We start from the raw sequence: 17,174 nt of genomic DNA, 5'->3' as shown, positions 1-17,174 counted from the left end.
TGTACGAAGCACTTCCTCGGATACTGACTGTGCTCCTATCACGGTGTACAGAGCAGACTTTGCCGATCTAATCTCCCGCTCCCACACCCCACCGAAATGTGGGGATGCAGGAGGGTTGAAGTGGAAGGCAATCTTCTGCTTTGGCAGGAGCTTCTGCAGTTCTGGATTCATGCTGGCAAAAGACTTGCGTAACTCCTTCTCTCCGGCCTTGAAATTGGTCCCTTGATCTGAGTAGACCTCTGCAGGGGTCCCCCTGCGAGTGATGAACCTTCTGAGAGCCATCAGATAGGAGTCCGCATCAATACTGGGTAAGAGGTCAAAGTGCACAGCACGGGTAGTGAGGCATTTAAAGATAATGCCCCACCTCTTTTCTGTGCGGTGGCCAATCTTGATCTGGAATGGTCCGAAGCAGTCGACACCAGTTGAATAGAACGGTGGCTGGAAGAGCCTTAGTCGAGCTGCGGGTAGGTCGGACATTTTTGGCACTATTGGACGAGCTTTCCATCGACGGCACTCTTGGCACTGGTGCTGTATCCGTCGAATGGCTTCTCTCCCGCGCAGAACCCAGAAGGTCCGCCTCATCTCCGCAAATACGCGCTCAGGCCCTGAATGACATAAGCGGGCATCATAATCCTGAATCATGAGCTTAATAGCCGGATGGGATGGATCTAAGACGATTGGATGGATGGTGCTGGGATCCAGCGCCTCTGCTCATTGCAGTCTTCCTCCCACTCTGATAATCCCCACCTCCGGATCCAGCTCAGGTGAAAGGGTAAGGAGCCGACCGCTCCTCTGGACAGTTTTGCCAGCCCGAAGAAGGCGTAGCTCCTCTGGGAAACAGTCCTGTTGCACTTGCTTGATGATCAGCATCTCCGCTTGCTGGTAGTCGGACGCAGTTGGGACTGAAGACGGGGCAGCCGCCCCATCAAGCCCCTGGGCAGTGGTGTCGACCAAGTCCATCCAGCAGGAGTACTGCCTAGCAGTGGTGACGCTGGATGCCTCGACTGTGGACGTCAGGCCACAGAAGGTAGACTTACGGTATTCCGCTGAGTCTGGCTCAGGTACCATGTCAGGCCTCACTGGCCACTCTTCTGGGCCCTTCAGGAGAAAGGGTGGCCCTTGAGACCAACGGTTTGACTGGGCTAACTCTCACAGAGTCTTGCCTCTGGTAATGTCACCCACGGGATTCTGGGCAGAGTCTACGTAGCGCCAGCAACTGGAGTCAGTTAGCTCTTGGATTTCAGACACGCGAGTGCCCACGAACACCTTGAAACGACATGACTCCGATTGGAGCCACGTCAACACTGTGGTCGAGTCAGTCCATAGAACGACGCTGTCGATGTGTAGCGTGAGCTCTTTCACTAGCAAGCTGGCTAGCTGTGCTCCAGTGACGGCTCTGCAGAGCTCCAGTCTTGGCATCGATGTCTGGCGGCGGGGAGCGACTCTGGATCTGGCCACAAGGAAGGACAGGTGGACTTTCCCTCCAGTGTCCTCCGACCGTAGGTATGCGACCGATCCATAAGCCCTCTCTGACGCGTCACTGAAGATGTGGATCTGTCTTGCGTGAGCGTTGGCTTTAGCTGGGACGTAGGGACGAGGCAACGATATCTGTGGTAGTAGCTGAAGTTACGCTTCCCAGTCTTTCCATTCCTGCTGTATATCCTCAAAGAGGAGTGGATCATCCCAGTGGCGCTGTTTATCCCAGAGACGTTGGACAAGCACTTTGGCACGCGTTGTGTAGGGCAGAATATACCCCAGGGGGTCATTCTGTCGAGCAAGGACCTTGTACACGTTGCGCATCGTCAGTGTGCCGTACTCTAGGGGCCGGTGCTTGTAACCGAGACAGTCAGATTCCCAGTGCCACGTAAGGCCTAGGGCGGATTCTGGAGTGCTGGTGTCACTGTGCGAAAGCTCTGTCTGAAGCGTAGCAAGACGCCAAGAAGCGAGGCACCCAGTGTGGGTCCAGGCAGCAGTGCTTCATTCAGGTTTAGTCCACGGAACTGGTACGAGCAGTTAAACACTATGCGATTCTTCTCGTTGTGTCGTACCAGGTGGTGGGGAATGAACCACGATTCACTCTCTGTCGGGAGGTCAGGGCCTAGCTTCTTCACTGATCCTGCTTTGACCAGCTTACTGATCTCCTCGCAGTATGCCTCTGCCTGCTGTGGATCTCTGGCCAGCCTCTTCTCTGTGCTCCGCAGGCTGGGCATAACCGCCTCCTTGGTGGCCTGGAAGAAGGGCATTTGGCACTTCCGAAGCAGGGGGGTGGCATAGCGTAGTATGCCCTCGATTTCCACTCTCGTTGTCCTTGCTTTCAGTAGAGCCACGGCCTCCTGATCTTCCTTAGATCGAGTGACGACTTTGTCGCTACGAAATGGCAGTACGTCCATCTGCCACAACTTCTGGACGTTAGCCATCAGCTCCGTGGTCTGTGGGAACACTGTGGTGAAGAGGCACTGCTGTTCTGGTAGAGTCTGCTGGACTAGCCTAGTGGGACCTTGCAGGGTCCATCCAAGTCGGGTGTGGATAGCCGCAGGCCCCCCGGGAGGGCCCAATCTCACTGGCTCGATGGGTGTGAGTAAGTGATGGTGGTCAGCACCTATGAGTACGAGGGGCTTAACCCGGGTAAACTGCTCAAGAGGGAGACCCACCAGATGCTTGTACTTCTTCTGAAGGGATGTGACTGGGTAGGAGCGCTCAGTGAGATTAAGGTGTGACGATGTGAAGGCGTGTGTAATTTTGAAGCTCCTCTTACGCTGACCAGCTGGAGATAGGTGGAAGGAAACACAGGTTCCCCTGAGCACCTGGACGTCCTGTCTTATGGTGCGAAGACTGAGTTCTTCAGTAGAGCCCGCTATCCCTGGCTGACTGGCGGCCTCTGGCAGGAGCATTGTGCGCTCCGAGCCGTCGTCTAGCACGGCATATGTCACCAGATTCCGGTCGCGATAGCAAAGCACCACTTTGATGACCTTCAACAGGACCCTAGAGGACTCCGATGGGCGGTCCAGGTAGAGAACATCTGTGGTTGCGCTGTCTGCGCTGCTCCCATCCTTGGGAGGATCATCAGTGTCTCTTTTGTTGACCTCATGAAGGACCTTTAAGCAGGGCTCGAAATTAACTTTTTTTCTTTGTGTCCCCCAGTGGTCCCGAATTCTGTGTTGTATTGTGCCGAATGCAAGCAATAGTGTCCCCATTTTTCTGTCTGAAATTGAGCGGAGTGGTTAAGAATCATCTGAATATTGTATTAGGCCTATATTTGTAACTGCAATGTTACAATAAAAGTTACAAAACGCAAATGACATGTCCTGTCATATACAATATCTTCTTCAAAATAAGACTTATTCCATTTCCAGTTTTTTAAACTTTGGCGACTGCACTGAATAGACACCTGTTTATTTAAACGAGCCAAATAGCTCATTTAGAAAATGTTTCATCTCACAGCACTACACTATAGTTGAAAACAACACCCCTTTCATGTTCATTTCATCTACTTGTACCTTCAATATTTGATGCTACTAAAGCTAGCCGCAGTGAGTAACGCACGTCCGGTTTTGCCATTTTGCCTGCTCTCGTCCCGTTAACGGAAAAGCGCTACTGTAAAGCAGATATCAGAAATGCACTGCTGATAAAGAGTTGTGTTGCATGAATTGTGACAACGACAAACCCAAGCGACAACCACACAGTAGTGCAGACTCAGTACTACTGAGTTTTCCCATCAAAAGAACTTCACTCAAATGCTTAGCCAACTTTACACCACATATGCCATACAATACGTGCCTTAACACAGTACTTAACAGAACAAACAGATAGGTGGGAAGTCTTTAAAAGCAGCTCCAGAGCGGCGTTCTGAGAGGTTATTCAATTTCAGCTTTCAGAATTCGGCGCTACTAAAATTAGCCGCAGTGAGTAACGCACTTCCGGTTTTGCCGTTTTGACTGCTCGTCACGGCCCGTTTTAACCACCTTAACATTTTCAGTCTTCAGCTCTTGTCACGCGTGTGAGAATGATTTGATTCTGTAAACTGTGTCTTGCACGTAGTAGACCTAGTACTAGTGTTAGTTCTAGCTCTAGCAAGTGAGGGCAGACTTGGGCCAAAGATTCTAGAACAGAATGCGCTGCTCTGTACTGATGCACCGACATGCATGAACATCAATGTATTTTTCGCTGTTAGCTTTTTAAACAATTAAAATGGACAGAGGGGGCTTATAATAAGTAACTAATAATAATAACTTTTTTTTTTAAGTTTTTTTCTCATTGTCCCGCGATTGTCCCAGATATGATAATGTTGTGTCCCTGTGTAATTTTTTATGGTCCCCGGGACGTCGGGACACCGTTAATTTCGAGCGCTGCCTTTAAGTGCTTGCCTTGACACACCTCACACAGCTTCTTCAAGTTACACTGAGCAGCCTGGTGGTTCCTTCCACAGCGCCAGCATCGCTTGCTTGCTTTGATCCACGCAGTCACTTGTTCCTTTGTGAGCTTTTGAATGGCTTGGCACCTGTTCAGGAAATGCTCAGAGCTCTCACAGTATGGGCAGTATGACTTAGCTTTGCCTTTCTTCTGTGGCAGCGCAGGCGGCCTAGGGGGATCAGTTCTGTGGGATCCCTCCGCTCCATGTAACACTGACATAGTTGATCGATTCTTCTTCTTCTCAACTTTAGAGCTAGACTGCCATTGATATCCGCTCTCTGGCTGGACCTCAGTGTCTTGGCACCATGACTCGTATCTTAGCCACTCTGCCAGATCGATCAAAGAGTATGTGGCTTCTGGCTTTCGTAGCATGGCACGGCGGAAGTCAGCTCTCATTTCCGATGGGAGCTTTGTGAGAAGACGAGCAACGTGTGTGCCACACCTGAGCTCTACTTCTCCTTCAAGCCCCAGGGTCTGGAGCATGCCAACGAGGGACTGGACTTGTAGAGCAAAGGCTGCAACGTCTCCACGCTTCACCTCCGGTGCCACCATGGCCAGGTCCATATCGGGCTCTAAAGTTAGAGGGACTGAAGACTGGGGAATGGGTAGGCATTCCCATGGTTGGCGATAGCGGAGCAGCTGCGGGCCTGCTAGGCTGCTTAGGCCCGGAGAAGTAGCCAGCTCGCCGGGTGGAAGGCAAGCTAGCCGCTGGCGTTGATCTTGAGGTAGCGCTCTGCTTCAGTAGCTGTAGCTCGCTCATCATTCTGTCTATCGCTGAGACGATTTGACCTTTATTGCAGCTCTCTGGCTGTGATGATGGCCATGATGGGGGAGGCGGCCAGTCACTGTATTCCTCCTCTTCTCTGTCTGTGGCACGTGGTGCTGGAGGTGGAGGAGGGGGTAGATCTGACCATTCTTCCTGTTGATGCTCTGCTTGAGCATTAAAGAGGGTTGTCACTCTCTCTGTGAGCGACTTCACTTCTCTAAAGACATCTTTAAGTTGAGCCATACTGTCTAGTATATACTTATGAGATTGATGAAGTTTCATGTTATCGATGCAAATCTCCTGTAGTTCAGCTTTGTATGCATTGACAGAGTCACTGCTCTCATCATACTCAGGGCTGGATGGACGGGGCATCCTATGCTGTTCATGCCGCCTCTCATATCCTATGGACACGCAAATGGGGATATTCGTCCTCTTGTTCGCCAAGGGCTGAATCCCACTGGACTTGGCGCCTGGGATATGAGGTGTGAGGGCGTGTGGTGGGTGTCATCTCGACTGCTCCCTCCATGTTGGATGTCCATTCCCTCTCCGTTGAGTGCATCTGCATCGCTGTCGGTCCACTGAGATGTTGCCCATAGCTGGCTGCATCAAGCTCATTATCTTCAAGGTAGGCAGGGAGACGGGGCTGCCGCTTAGGACAAACTGCTTCACTGCCTCGTTGCATCTTGATCCCAAATCAACACAGAAATTCCGGCTCGAAGGACCAAAATGTTGGTGAGGACCATAAAGGACTGTATTTGTGCTGGTTCTGATGTTGGGATTTGTGTTGTATGGGGGGTGTCGGTCAGAACACCATGAAGCAGTTGTCTCCCTTTTGTTCCTTTATTAAACTTCACACTTCAATTACATGTGCAAGAGCTTCAGTTGGCCGTGTGTGTGGTCTGTTAACACAGAATAAGGCTAATCAACACACTGAGTTAAACTAACAAAATAAACTGACTGAAATAATAAATCTTCCAGCATTACTTCAATTAAACATAGCTGAATTAGTATGACATTGCCGTTTTCCTATACAGTAAACCTACAATGCTAATTCTCAGCTTATCATGCTAATCGCGGTTAGCATGCTAATCTAACAATAGTTGCACATCAACACCACGACATACAAACTCTGAAAACTACCTACTAACTAACTTTCTTGCCACTTAACAACACTTACTTGGTTGGAATGCACACACACAACTCCTCACATGCTATTATCATGAGGCTGTGATCCAGCCAACCTGAAGTGGTAACTTAACTGAGGCAGCAGAGCTGACTATGTGCTCCATGCTCTGTGTAAAACTAAACTGAAACTGCACGTTAAGGGGGCGGGGCTAGACGTCAATGTCAGAGTCTTTCTTACAGGAACTGTGTTCCATGTAGAGCAACCAAAGACTGATAGGACCTTCTGTGCAAATGCCGTTCTCCTAAACTGTACCTCACAGTCCCCCCTGATGGCTGATCTTGTCATTGTCACCCTGTTTTTCTGTTTAATTAAGTTACCCAGGGGCGGTGGTGCCAGCCCGTTCAGAGATCTATAGATGAGGCAGGTGCTTTTGAATGTTCTGAGATTCTCAAAGGTTAATAAGTAGTGCTTTTTTAAAATTGAGCAGTGATGGGAAGACTGGGGTTTCCGATTGTAGACCTTTACGGCTTTCTTGTATAATTGTTTAATTGGTTTAAGGGTGGTGACACCCGCAAACATCCAGGATGTAAAGCAGTATTCGATATGGGATAAAATCATACATTGCAGGTAGGCTTTTGCAGCTGCATTTGTAATAAAAGGTCTGATTTGTTTAAAATTTTGTATATTGAATTTTAAAGTGCTGGTAACCTTCTTGGTGTGTTTCTTAAAAGTAAGATTGGAGTCCAGTATCACCCCGAGATACTTGAATTCAGTTACTGTCTCCAATTCCACTCCGTCCAAGAAGACAGCATGTTCATTTGGAGACATTGGTGGGTCAGTGGTATGACTTGTGTGTTTGTTATGGGCTTTGCATTTAGACATTTTGCTGTGAGACATTGGTGGTATATTATGACTTGTTCCTTTTTTGGAGAACAGCATGTGCACAGTTTTTTTCTCATTCAACATTAAACAAGAATTGCGTAGCGAGCCCTGCACCCTGGTTAATGCATTGGTTAGCTTATCTGCTGTTGACATAGCATCCTTTCCCTGAGTGTAAATCACAGCATCATCAGCATACATCAAGACATTAATTTTCGGGCAGACATCTGGGAGATCATTAATGTACATGGATAATAACAAAGGCCCCAGAATTGAGCCCTGTGGAACTCCAACAAGACTATCTCGATAGCAAGACTTAGCATCAACAACCCTAACACACTGCGTTCTACTTGACATATATGACTCAAACCATGAAACAGCATCAGCAGAAAGGTTAAAATGAGTGAGTTTGTTTAAGAGTACCTGATGGTTGACAGTATCAAACGCTTTCCGGAGATCCAAGAACACAGCTCCTACACAGGGGTTCTTATCCAATAACAATTTTACATTTTCAATGAAAAAACAGTTCGCCGTCTCAGTGGAGTGATTGGCCCGGAAGCCAAACTGCATTCTGTGGAGTGGGGTAAATCCTTTATCAAGATGATTGATTAGCTGAGTTGTTACCCACTTCTCTGCAACCTTAGAGACAATCGGTAGGAGGCTTATGAGCCGATAATTGGCTACCTGTGTTTTGGACCCACCTTTGAAAATGGGTAACACTGAGGCCGTCTTCCAGGAAGTTGGAACCACTTTTTCATTGAGTGATTGGTTAACCAAGAGGGAGATAGGCTTTGCTAAGACATCCATATGAGTTTTAACAAAGTTGGTGTCGATACCGTGAATATCCTTAGCTTTAGAATTGTTAAGGGTTGCAATTATCTTTTTTACCTCCATCTCAGTTATGTTTTCAAGCTGGAAAATAGGATGATTTTCATTGATCTCACGAGGTTGAATGGTGGAGGGACTAAATAGCCTTGTGATGTCAGTTACACCATTTATAAAATAATCATTAAAAGTATTTGCCACCACAGCTGGATCCTTAACCACATCATTGTTTACTTCTAGTTCGAGCGCTTTGCTCTCTTGTTTATTATACCTGCCTAGTAATTTGTTTAGAATTTGCCATGTTTTTTTCCCATTGCCTTTAGTACTTTCTATGATGGAAACAAAGAAGTTTGCTTTGGCTTTTCTCATATTATGCACTACTTTGTTACGGGCATGGGTGAATAGGTAAGACCGGTTTTCAGGTATTGTTTAAGTAATACATCTCTGTCCCTAAGTAGATTTCTGCAGTTCTGGTCCAGCCATGGTAGATTTTTCTCTTTCTTTGCTCTGCGGCCTCCCTTGCTGGTGAACAAAAACATAACCTCTTTTAGTTTATTAGTGAAGGAGTCACTGTTGGTTTCTATTTTTTCTGAGGATAATGCTTCCTCCCAGTTTATCCTAGACAAGGCTTCATTGAGGTGGGGCACCTGTGTCTTCGGTATGACATTTATCTTGGCCACCGAGGAGGTAGGTGCCCCGTGCGGCCGTGCTAGCCTCTGCTTAGTGAGCTTTCTAGAAAATAAGATAATATTGTGGTCAGAAATACCATTTAAGAAGTTAAAAGTCTTGTTTATTCTATCTGGCCTGTTGGTAAACATGAGATCTTTTCTCGTTTGAGAGTTTTTTGTTACTCTGGTCGGCTTCTCAATGAGTTGCTCAAAATTATGTTTATCCACCCTTTTCCGGCCGGAAAAGGGTGAAATGCTCTCTCCGGGTCGGGAATGAGATCCTTCCCCAAGTGGAGGAGTTCAAGTATCTCGGGGTCTTGTTCACGAGTGAGGGACGAATGGAGCAGGAGATTGACAGATGGATCGGTGCGGCGTCTGCAGTGATGCGGGCTCTGCACCGGCCCGTCGTGGTGAAGAAGGAGCTGAGCCAGAAGGCGAAGCTCTCGATTTACCGGTCAATCTATGTTCCTACCCTCACCTATGGTCACGAGCTGTGGGTAGTGACCGAGAGAACGAGATCGCGAATACAAGCGGCCGAAATGAGTTTCCTCCGCAGGGTGTCTGGGCTCTCCCTTAGAGATAGGGTGAGAAGCTCGGTCATCCGGGAGGGGCTCGGAGTAGAACCGCTGCTCCTCCGCATCGAGAGGAGTCAGATGAGGTGGCTCGGGCATCTGGTTAGGATGCCTCCTGGACGCCTCCCCGGTGAGGTGTTCCGGGCCTGTCCCACTGGGAGGAGGCCCCGGGGAAGACCCAGGACACGTTGGAGAGACTATGTCTCTCGGCTGGCCTGGGAACGCCTCGGGGTCCCCCCCGGAAGAGCTGGAGGAAGTGGCCGGGGACAGGGACGTCTGGGTCTCTTTGCTCAAGCTGCTGCCCCCGCGACCCGATCCCCGGACCAGCGGAAGATGATGGATGGATGGATGGATATGTTTATCCATTGCTCCCTTGAGGTTTTTTCTTCCTTTTTATCATCCCAGTTTATGTTAAAGTCAGCTATGAGAATGATCTCTTTACTTTTGTCACAGTGATTCAACATGTGTTTAAGTTGATCAAAGAAGTCAATGTTGGCAGACGGGTGTCGATACAGACAAATTAATATAAATGACATTTCTTTGGACAAAGTAATTTCTACACCAACGCAATCAAACTTAATCTCTTTAGGCCATTCTAACTGTTTACAGGACAAGTTATTCCTGACATAAATCAAAACTCCCTCACCTTTACCTTTTTCTCTTTCTTTCCTAAACACCTGGTAGTCTGGCATAGATGTCAAGGCTTCTGCAGATGTTTGTTTTAGCCAGGTTTCTGATATGCAGAAGCAGTCCAAATTCGAGTCACGTAAAAGATGTTCTAGCTGCTCACGCTTGTTACCGATGCGCCTTGCATTCAAGTGGCCGCAGAACAGTCCCTTTGGCTTATGGCGGGGGTCCCAGGTTAATCTGGACTGGTTCAGGGTTTGAAATAGCTTTGTTCTGCAGTGTTTTTTAAGGACTGGATTCCTGTATTTTACCTTTGTATGGCCAGTCGTGTTCGAGGCCCAGGCAGCAGAGGTAGAGGCCCAGGCAGCAGAGGTAGAGGCCCAGGCAGCAGAGGTGGAGGCCCAGGCAGCAGAGGTGGAGGCCCAGGCAGCAGAGGTAGAGGCCCAGGCAGCAGAGGTGGAGGCCCAGGCAGCAGAGGTAGAGGCCCAGGCAGCAGAGGTGGAGGCCCAGGCAGCAGAGGTGGAGGCCCAGGCAGCAGAGGTGGAGGCCCAGCAAGCACTGGAAGTGATCCAGCTAGCCGTGGGCCTAATCCCGTTGAAAATTGAGGTCCAGGATTTAGTTCAACATCACCAGCCAAGAGAAGTATCAGCAAAAGATTAAAAACACCCAGGAGTGGTCTACCTGTGACGGCTTGTTCACCTGGAGGTGGCCTGGCATGGCCATAGTCCAGCACTCTTGTGAACAACATGTGCTGACTCCATCTGGCTGGACATAGGGTTTGATTATCCCTTTTTCTTGGATATGTTGAACTCAGCAGAAGATAAAGGATTATCCACACAAAAGAGCAAGACGTCAATGGCACAATCCAAGGTCTTTTCCATTCTTTGGGTGACTTTTTCAGCAAACACACAGGACCTGCCAACCTGTGTGTCTGCACCTCGGCAGCCATCGATGGAGGTATGTGGAGGCCATAGTAGTAGCCATAGTAACCGTAACTAGTCGCTGTATGTCGGAGAGTTTTTTTTCTTTGGGTGATCAGCAGCAGCTATGGAGAGCTTTTATGAAGAAATTAAATATTTCCTACAAAATAGTGTGTACCACACCTTGACCACCACTAGCCCCAAACCTTTAAAATCTAGTTTGTTTAGTTTAATCATTTTGGCCTTGGTTCACTCTGAAGAGAAGCTTCATTTTCAGTTTTGTGTATTGTTTGTGTGCTGAGCAGCAATAACCTTTTGCGACTATATGCGTGTGGACTCCTGCACATACATGTACATTTACATTTACTTTCCAAAATATATAGATTCTGAAATCAGCTTGATCAGCTAGACCACAGAAACACAGACTGACACTTAAATATAAATAATGAGACTTGCTCAAGTTCTCCTTAAAATAATCTGTTTATTCTGTATTGTAACACAGGGTTCAGTCAGAGGACACTCAGTCTGGTGGAAAGCAGTGATCTCCATTCAGCTCCACACCATGGAACAGCCTCTGTGGGAACCACAGCGGCCACAGCAACACTTCAGTCATCAGCCCCCGACACACTGCTGTCTCCGACATGTCATAACACTGGATATACGATGGAGAATTCATGAGTGCGTACGTGTTCTGAAAGAGGCGTGGTGAGACGGAACCGTCCGAGATCAGTGCGTCACACACGACTTTCTTTGAGAAAAATAAGTGATATGCTGAATTCCTAAAAATATCTATCGTAAAAACCTAACCAGCAAAAACAAAAAGCTAAATAGTTCCTTCTGACTGCAAACTGGGCGTTTCTTATCCTCTCCTCCACTGTGAGCTTCACAAACAAACCTGTTCATGTCTGAAAAAGCAGCGCCGACTCAATTCAATTCCTGGAAGCCCTAAAGAAAAATAAATATATGTATCTATGGTTCATGTAAAATATGTATTTTCATCAAAAGGCCTTGTAAACAGCCTCGTCATTATTCAGTTACACAGATGACACTCGGCCAAAAATGTTCTCATTAAATACATTCGTCACTTATTTCAATGCACTGACAAAAAGGGTGTTTGTGCATAAAATGTCGTGAAACAGAAGGGATGGCCCGACAAACAGACAGGCTAAAACGGTCGTCTTCAGAAGGTTTGATCTGCATATAAATAAGACATAAATACTCCTGGCATCCTGCTATATCGTATGTGTGTGCACATCATCACCATCTGATGAGGCTGGGGACCACATACATCCAGGGATGCATCGTAAGACTTCAGAGTGCCATAAAACTTCATCTGAGTGTACTCAGATGATAGAACGGTAATTTTCTTGGCAAGTCAGTCCAAGTTTTTAAGTTCATAGTCGCTCGTGCAAAGGACGAGCTTTCGTGTGTTAAGAGGAAAGGAGTGAGAGGGGACGAAAACGTTCGCGGCTCCCTCAGAGACACGACTCTGAGCTGCTTTTTTAAAGACTCTCGCACTCAAACGCCAACATCCAGGGGGAAAAAAAGCAGGATGGAATCAGCCACATACAAACAATCCCAATCTGACAGACTATACATGAAATTATTAAGCTAAAAATGTCTAGCAGTGACATTGCTATAGGCACTATAACGTTTACAGCAGCAGCGACTAAAAGAGCTCCTTGTGAAGAGGAGCAGTTGATATGCAAAAAGGTGATCTATGCAGAATTCACATAGAAAAGGCCATGAATTCACAGCAGAATTAAAAAGGCTCCCGGCTTCGTCTTTCTCATATCATTACTCTGCTTTTCTTATCAACATTCTGCAGCAGGTGGTGAACAAAGTGCAGTCAAAGTGTGCATAGCTTTCACAGGCGAGAGAAATGTGCAGACAAGACACACAACTGAGACACAGACGCGTTTGCTTTAGACGTTTCAATCCGAATTGGCCTCCTCTCTCCTCTTTTTCTCCTTTGGACACACGTGAAAGAGGCAGGGGTTTATCCGAGCTGGTCCTCATACTGCTTCCTGAAGCAGTCTCCAGCCGGGTAGAAGTCCCAGCATCTCTCCTGGTACATCTTCCAAACGTATGACTCCTGAAAGCCAAAGGGAAACGATGGGAGTTTCACATAAAAGGACAGAAACATGAATGAAAGCCTTTCTGCTTGCCTCCTGCATCACTAACCTGTCCTGTGTGCTCCGTTTCATCTTTATTGATGAGATACATCAGGAAGAACCTGAAGGGACACAAACGTCAGATTGATCAGCAGAAAATGGTGAAATAATCCACTTAAAGAGCACAAATTTGAGAGAGAAATCTGCGCTTAAGCGCATACAGTCGCTGTTAACCCATTTAGGCCTAAAACGCCTGGAAAAGAATGCCTGTAAAACCTGTGGGCGATTTCAGAAAGACCCCCTAAAACCTGAAGTTTTTCTGGAAATTCAGCAACGCCTACTAAATGATTGATTTCTCAGCCTCTGTAGCAGATAGAAACAAAATTCAAAAAGTATTTGAGAGCTTACACCTGTGGCTTTCTTTGGAAATTGAGTTTATTTACATACACCTTCACGAAAATAGAAAATGTAAAAAGTAAAGTGCAGGAACAGCGCCATTTTCAATTTCAAAAACAGTAATAAAATAAAATTTAATTTTATATTTAAATGATTTATTTATCTATTTATTTCATCGCCAGTAATCTCTTCGTACTGGCAGCACAAGGAGCCCATACACATTCCAATAAACGTTTCCATCTCCGGCACAGTTACGTGTGACCACCTTGCCATCTTTGCTCGAGCTGAAGTACCAGCTCACTGTATCTATTCGTCTCGGAAACGAGATGCGCCCAAAGCTCCTCAGTATAAATATGATTAAATGCCTGCAACGGTGTGGCATCTGCAGGTAAATCCACTTTCACCCCTGCTGTGCAGTTGAAATCTCTCCGTCGATTAAGGTGGTAATTGTCAGTCTTCCACTCACATTCAAACCCGTCAAAATCATCCTCGTCGTTATCGTCATCTTCAAACATATGTGCTCGCCATAAATCTCCATCAATTGGCTCAGCACGTTCATCAGCATCATCAAAGCCAAGAAACTCCTCACAATTGCTACCGTCGTGTACGCTTTCCCGGCCTTCATGGTAGAATAACGCAACAACGGCTTTAAAGGTAGAAATGCGGCAACGCTTTCCCGGTCTAAATGGGTTAAAAGAAAGAACGTGCTCCCTCACTTCTAAGCTTTAGTGTGTTAGGACACATACAACTGTATGTGAAAAAACTAAGCCAAGTCGTGTATTATACCCCAGCCTTCGTCTTGTTCTTTGCGGGTTCGTCTTTGTCAGTCCTTTGTCAGTCATTTATACCAAGTCTAGTTTTCACATTTTTGACCCCTTTGCATGTTTTACGACCAGAGATTTTGCCAGCTGATTCTGTACCTTTGCCTTATCTGTTCTTGCCCGCGTACCTAACCTTGGATTGATCAAACCGATACTGATTTTGGAAATCTGTTCTGTCAGTCGTGCATTTGAGTCCTCCAGTTCGGAGCGTGATAGCACGAACACGCAGGTATAAATACACTCAACAGAGGGGAAGACATCGATGCAGAGGTGACAACAGGATGACGACAATAAGACTATAACAGGAAGTGACTACCAAAACAAAGCAGGAACAAAGACACTGAAGAAGAGAAGAATCAAGGTGTTGCAACGGTCCAGTCAGAGTCCAGAGCTCAGCCCGACTGGGCTGCTGTGGTGGGACCTTCAGAGAGCTGCAGAAACCAGAGCTGCAGACCTCAATGAGCTGAAGCAGCGCTGGAGAGAAGAGTGGGCCAAAGGTCCTCCTCAACCGTGAGAGAGACTGAGAACGTCCCACAGGAAACCATTACTTCAGCTCCCTGCTGCTGAAGCTGCTGGATCAGGGGTTCACTTAGTTTCTCACACTCTGATTCTGTGTTTTGACTTTTTGTTAAATAAATACTGACACAGGATTTGTTGTTGTTCATCTGAGGTTGGATTTACCTCTTATTTAGTACGGCTAAGGCCCAGACGGTGTTTCGTTAAGTGGGGATTTTTTAAATCTTAGAGATAAAAGAGGATGTTCTTTCTTTTACACAGGACTGCATATCTAAACAGAAAACATATCGTGACAAATGAATACTGTATGTAAAACGTAACTTACATGTAGTTGGCTAAATTGTGTTCTTCTAGCGTGTGCGTCTCAAAGCCGTGCGGCGTCGTGTCAAAGTAATCGCTTCCTATCCCGCAGATGAAGCACTTAGTCTGCAGGGAAGAAGCACAGATCAGGGTGAACACGTTCTTCTAGTAACTCAGAGACAGATGAAGGTGGATTAAATAATGAGAATCTTACCTCCATGTCCTCCCTGACCTGCTCCTGCTGGTCTCTCAGCTCTCCAAAAGCATCGATGATCAAACCTGACGGACAGAAACAGAAACAAAAACAGATCAATAGAACAACCGGGTTCCTCTGACACATTCCTCACAGAACAGGTCACTCAGGCTCCAGCTCACCCTGGATGATGGCCAGCAGGATGACAATGACAAAGAAGAAGAAGGTAATGTCAAAGACAACTCTGTAGAGCTCGTATTCATCCCCGGCCGGGTCTTCAATCTCATCTCCGATGCCGCCGCCGGCTCGCACGCCAACATACATGTGGAACAGGTAGCACTGCAGAAGAGGGGGGGACAGGAGCTTAGACCACGCTGCGCACCACTAATGTGCCCCACGTGTCGGGGATCTGCCCCCCACTCACAGTCATCATGTCGTCACACTTCATGTCCGGCTCGTCCTCTTCCTCACTCATGTTGTAGAACTTGCGGAAGAAGTTGAAGGCCACCACGGTGTACAGGTAAACCACAACGGCCAGCAGACCCACCGTCATGAGCAGCTGTAGAGAACAGACAGACACCTCATCAGACCGAGTTAAAATAAAATAAAATAAAATAAAACAAAATAAAATAGAACAAAACAAAACAAAACTAAACTAAACTAAACAAAACTAAATTAAATTAAATTAAATTAAATTAAATTAAATTAAATTAATTTGTAGCACATTTCATGTACAAACAGTTCAAAGTGCTTTACATAAAATAAAAGCATTGCAGCAGGGAGTGCAAGAAGCATTAAAATACATAAAAGAATATAAAGAGAAACAAATAAAATCATTTAAATTAATTTAAAAACAAGCAACAGTCCAGATAAGTTCAAAGATATTGTGCAGATTTCATGCATAGACACATGAGGAAAGAAATGTTTTTAACCTGGATTTAAAAATGTCTCCATTTGGTGAAAGTTTAATCTCCACTGGCAGTTTGTTCCACTTGTTTGCAGCATAACAGCTAAATGGTAAAAAGCAGTATAAGCGGACACGTCACCTGTTTGCCGTTGTGAGTAACGGAAGACAAAATGGTGCGCAGAGTTTTAACTCCCATGGCGATGTCCAGAAGATGGCAGGCAAAGAAGAAGTTGTTGTAGTGTCCGAGCAGTGACATCAACATGTACCAGACCAGGTAGAGGAAAGTCTGAAAGAGGAAAGAGGGGCGTGAGTCAGACCCAAGAAAAAAGATCCCCTGAAAGACATGGGCTGTGTTAGAAACCGCATACTACATACTACATACTGCATCCTGCATACTGATCGATCAGACAGTATGCAGAGCGTTTACCCACAATGCATTTCGCTCCTGCTCGAGCCGAAATCAGTCGGCCTGAAGCTGATTTCGCTTAAGCTCTAAACTCTGTAAACTTTAGCAACATTTGAAACATTTTCAGGTGAGAAAGTAGTCGTTTAGACCCCCAATGTGTTGAAAACCTGACAAAATACCGGCTATTTACAATTTTGTTCCCACGAATTCGGCGCTACTAAAGCTAGCCGCAGTGAGCAACGCACTTCCGGTTATTTTCACAAAATGAAATGCCTGTTGTCTTTTATCATAGGGAAAGCCATTACCATACAATTGGTGCTTTTGTTTTGGAAACAGGAAGTGAACCTACCCTCGTTGTAGCTAGCTTGAAACTGCCGTTTTGACAGGAAATGACGATCGGCGACGTCACATTACGTTGCATCTTGGGTAGTTTGAGTATGAGTAGTAACCTCATGATGCTTACCCAACATTTCGGCCAATCTAGAATGCATCCGGGAACTTCTCGCTTACTCAAACTCGCACACTAACTCAAAAAGTTAGTATGAGTAGTAGGAGAAGTATGCGGTTTCGAACACAGCCCAAGACGCACCACAAACTGCTTCTTTAACTCACATTGTCAGTGAAGATAACACCAAACTTCCAGATCTGGTATTTGACGTCAATAGATGTTATCCTGCAGAGAGGAGGAGAAGTTCACCCTGCAGCACTTCTTAGTATAACCGTGCTGA

General features: G+C 46.5%; 1 protein-coding gene across 7 annotated transcripts in view; it reads right to left on the bottom strand.

Moving 5' to 3' along the window:
• Nucleotides 1–11,254: 11,254 nt before the first annotated feature.
• Nucleotides 11,255–17,174, bottom strand: part of ryr1b (ryanodine receptor 1b (skeletal)) — a 107,493-nt gene continuing 101,573 nt past the window's right edge. For all 7 annotated transcript variants that reach the window (XM_075472817.1, XM_075472819.1, XM_075472820.1 and 4 more), the window contains 8 exons: nt 17,059–17,119; nt 16,180–16,326; nt 15,558–15,692; nt 15,316–15,472; nt 15,155–15,219; nt 14,966–15,066; nt 12,978–13,029; nt 11,255–12,888 (listed from right to left, as the gene is read on the bottom strand). In XM_075472817.1, coding sequence (XP_075328932.1) covers nt 12,793–12,888; nt 12,978–13,029; nt 14,966–15,066; nt 15,155–15,219; nt 15,316–15,472; nt 15,558–15,692; nt 16,180–16,326; nt 17,059–17,119 — 814 coding nt within the window. In that variant the 3' untranslated portion in view covers nt 11,255–12,792. The remainder of the gene's footprint in view (nt 12,889–12,977; nt 13,030–14,965; nt 15,067–15,154; nt 15,220–15,315; nt 15,473–15,557; nt 15,693–16,179; nt 16,327–17,058; nt 17,120–17,174) is intronic.

This window comes from Odontesthes bonariensis, chromosome 9 (genome assembly GCF_027942865.1).
Source record: "Odontesthes bonariensis isolate fOdoBon6 chromosome 9, fOdoBon6.hap1, whole genome shotgun sequence".
Lineage (NCBI taxonomy): Eukaryota > Metazoa > Chordata > Actinopteri > Atheriniformes > Atherinopsidae > Odontesthes > Odontesthes bonariensis.
The sequence above is the reverse complement of the archived record's forward strand: the minus strand, read 5'-3'. Positions and strand labels throughout refer to the sequence as shown.